The sequence below is a fragment of the Dipodomys ordii genome, unplaced genomic scaffold, assembly GCF_000151885.1.
Source record: "Dipodomys ordii isolate 6190 unplaced genomic scaffold, Dord_2.0 Scaffold81, whole genome shotgun sequence".
In the NCBI taxonomy this organism is placed as follows: domain Eukaryota; kingdom Metazoa; phylum Chordata; class Mammalia; order Rodentia; family Heteromyidae; genus Dipodomys; species Dipodomys ordii.
Window position 1 is genome coordinate 581,641 of NW_012267297.1, and position 2,851 is coordinate 584,491.

General features: G+C 50.4%; 1 protein-coding gene across 1 annotated transcript; it reads right to left on the reverse strand.

Moving 5' to 3' along the window:
* Positions 1 to 1,714: 1,714 nt before the first annotated feature.
* Positions 1,715 to 2,605, reverse strand: LOC105992200 (taste receptor type 2 member 14-like). The gene has a single exon (XM_013025023.1). It carries the CDS (start codon positions 2,603 to 2,605, stop codon positions 1,715 to 1,717), a length of 891 nt encoding a protein of 296 aa, XP_012880477.1.
* Between the last annotated feature and the right edge of the window lie 246 nt (positions 2,606 to 2,851).

Genomic DNA, 2,851 nt, shown 5'->3' on the forward strand with positions numbered 1-2,851 from the left:
ATCATAAAAAGTATTTTTATTTTATGTTTATCTTTAAGTAGTTGTACAAAGGAGTTGCCATTTGACACAGAGGTGTACAAACACGATGGGCCTGGATGATTGTCACCCCTCTTGTCACCCTCCCCCAACCTCCATCTCCACCCCTTCCCTCAGTTTCCACAAACAGTACATGGAAGGAGAGTCTGCAGACAGCCATCTTGAGCTGGTACCTTCTCTATGAAGGGGGACGGGGATCAGCACCGGGCCGGCCTGAGGTGCAGCCCCCGGCTGATTGGCCACGTCATGTGGCCCGTGGTGCAAGGGGCACAGGTGGCATCGGCCTTGCCCTTGGCCTGGTAGATCCTGGGACAGAGCGAGCGAGTCTGCCAAAGATCACTCCAGCCCTTGCCCAACTTTCTCCAGTGCCAGCCACAGGTGAAGGAGATTAGCGTATCCTAAAAGAAAAATACCACCTCGGAACTCACCAGGCACAACCCGATTACAAAAGACCACGCGACCCAGCCCTTCCTCTGCCCTTCTCCAGTGTCAGCAGCGTGTGAACGAGATTAGTGTATTATCATCAAAGAAAAATGTCACCCAAGAGCCACGTGGACACAACCAAACCCTTTGTGGAAGCTCTGCGGGGAGGAGGGGAGGGCTGGGACCTCAGCCAGCGCTCAGCAGGTGCCTAGGCCGCTCGTCCTGTGTAGGAGTGCTTGAGAAAGCAGTTTTCCCGATGATACATTTTGCTACACTTCACATGCCACCAATAGAATTCTTAATTTCACATCTGAGAGTCCACCGGGCACTGCATTCCTGCGCTACCAGGAAATCCTGTAGACAGGGTGGCAGGTAAAATAGTGCATTTTCACACAGGCCTTGAAGCTGGAAAGCCAGGCTTTCGGTGGCAACAGAATGGTCTCCTGAAAGGCCTCTCTCCCGGCTCCTGAAGGATCTGTGCCTCTTGGGAGCTCACTTGCATACTTGCACACACTTGCACACCTCCAGTATCCAGTGGGTGGGTCTTCATGCTTGTGGTGCTGGGGTTGAATGTATGAATTGGTGCATGGTATGCAGTCTATACTGAGCCAGTAATATATGGTTTAAGCAGCCCATGAAGTTGTGAGGCTCTTACGTTTTATCCACCCCTGGGCTGCCTCAGCCCCCAAAGAGAGACCTGCCTTCCCTTGGGAGGCCCCAGGATGGGGACGATGGAGTAGTAGAGGAGACCCAGAGTCTGACCACCCCATGGCTTATTTCTATTTCTGCCACAGCTGGCGTCCATGCCATATACATGTGACAAAAGTTCATGTAAAATATACTTCAGCGTTCATGGGGAAGCACGTTTTCTACACTAGCAATTCATATGTGTATGTGGGGCGATGGAGGGTTGATTTTATCGACTGTGACTCACAACCGTACATCTCATATCTTACACACCTCATTTTTAAGTCTTAAAAAATACTAACAAGGTTTTAACATGTATAAAGATTTTTTATGAGTTGCTTACACTAATTTTCTTTCCTGCATGAGTATGTGTGTGTGTGAGAGAGAGAGAGAGACAGAGAGAGAGAAAGCACAGATCTGAGTGTGTATTGCTAAGTTGTTAATATACAAGAGCAGTGAGTATTCTTGCAAAGTTCACAGGGTATGTACAATAGTATGTTTGGAAAATGCACTGATAAATACGGTTATTTCCTGTGAGCTGCCTGTCCTCTAAAACAAGGGGTGGGGCCTAAGGATGGGGGGGCCTCCTCACCCCCCTACAGCTCCCCGCAGCTCTCCGCAGTGCAGACAGAGCCACCCCCCGTAGCTTTCTGGTCCCCAGGATGAGGACAATGGAGTGGCCAGTAGGAAACATTACTGCGATCACTTTGTAAAACAAACTGGTCAGATTTTTCTGGGGAAATTCCAATGTCCAGACGTGCAGGAGAAAGGTGAGGAAGAAGAGGATGTAGAGGAGGAGGAAGGCGGCCATGCTGCCCAGGGCCCAGCGGTGGGCCTCAGCTCTCTTGTCCCCAGCTACAGCTCCCCAGCATCTCCAGTGCTGCCACAGGGAGGCGAGGAGCAGCAGCACTGCCACCAGGGACAGGACAAAGGGCAGGAGCGAGAAAGCCAGGTTGGGGGCTAAAAGAAGTTTGGAAAATTCCCGGCTGAGCGTGTGAGATGCATTGGTTCCAGAGCCGCGGACCCAGATGTCGATGTGCGAGTTCATCAGCATGATGTTTACAAGCAGGGGGGCCAGGGACGTTAGCAGGATGCACCAGACCACTCTCCTCACTCGGAACCTCAGATAGAGGAAGAAGGCGTTCGAAAAATTAGCTATCCTGAGAAAATAATAGATGCTGAGGCTGGTGGCGAGCCAGAGGCTGCAATGATTGAGGACGGTCCAGGAAATGTAAACCGCTCTTAGCCTGCTTGGGATCATCAGTGATGAGGGGCAGTACAGAGCTGCCCACCAGTTTAGGAAGGTCAGCCCCAGCAGACCAATTCTGGAGACTGACAGAGCAGTGAGGATCTGGTCCACGGCCGAGAGCTTTCTTCCCAGGAGCCAGTCCCTGCCATTCACCAGGGCCACAAACCCATTCCCTAAATTTCCAACCAGGAATTCCACACTAAAAATCATAGTCAACACCCACCGGTCACCAGCCATTCTCCAGAAGACATGGGTTCAATGCCAGCACCGCTGCTGAGGGTCTCTTTGTGAATTCTTCTAAACAAGGGTCTCGGAGTGAGTTCATCTAAGCAAGGGTTTCTTTGTGAATTCATCAAGATGGTATAGATCACATTCATTAATTTTTTTAAGGTTCTTCATATTAAACATACACACATACACATGCACATACACACACACACACACACACACACATGT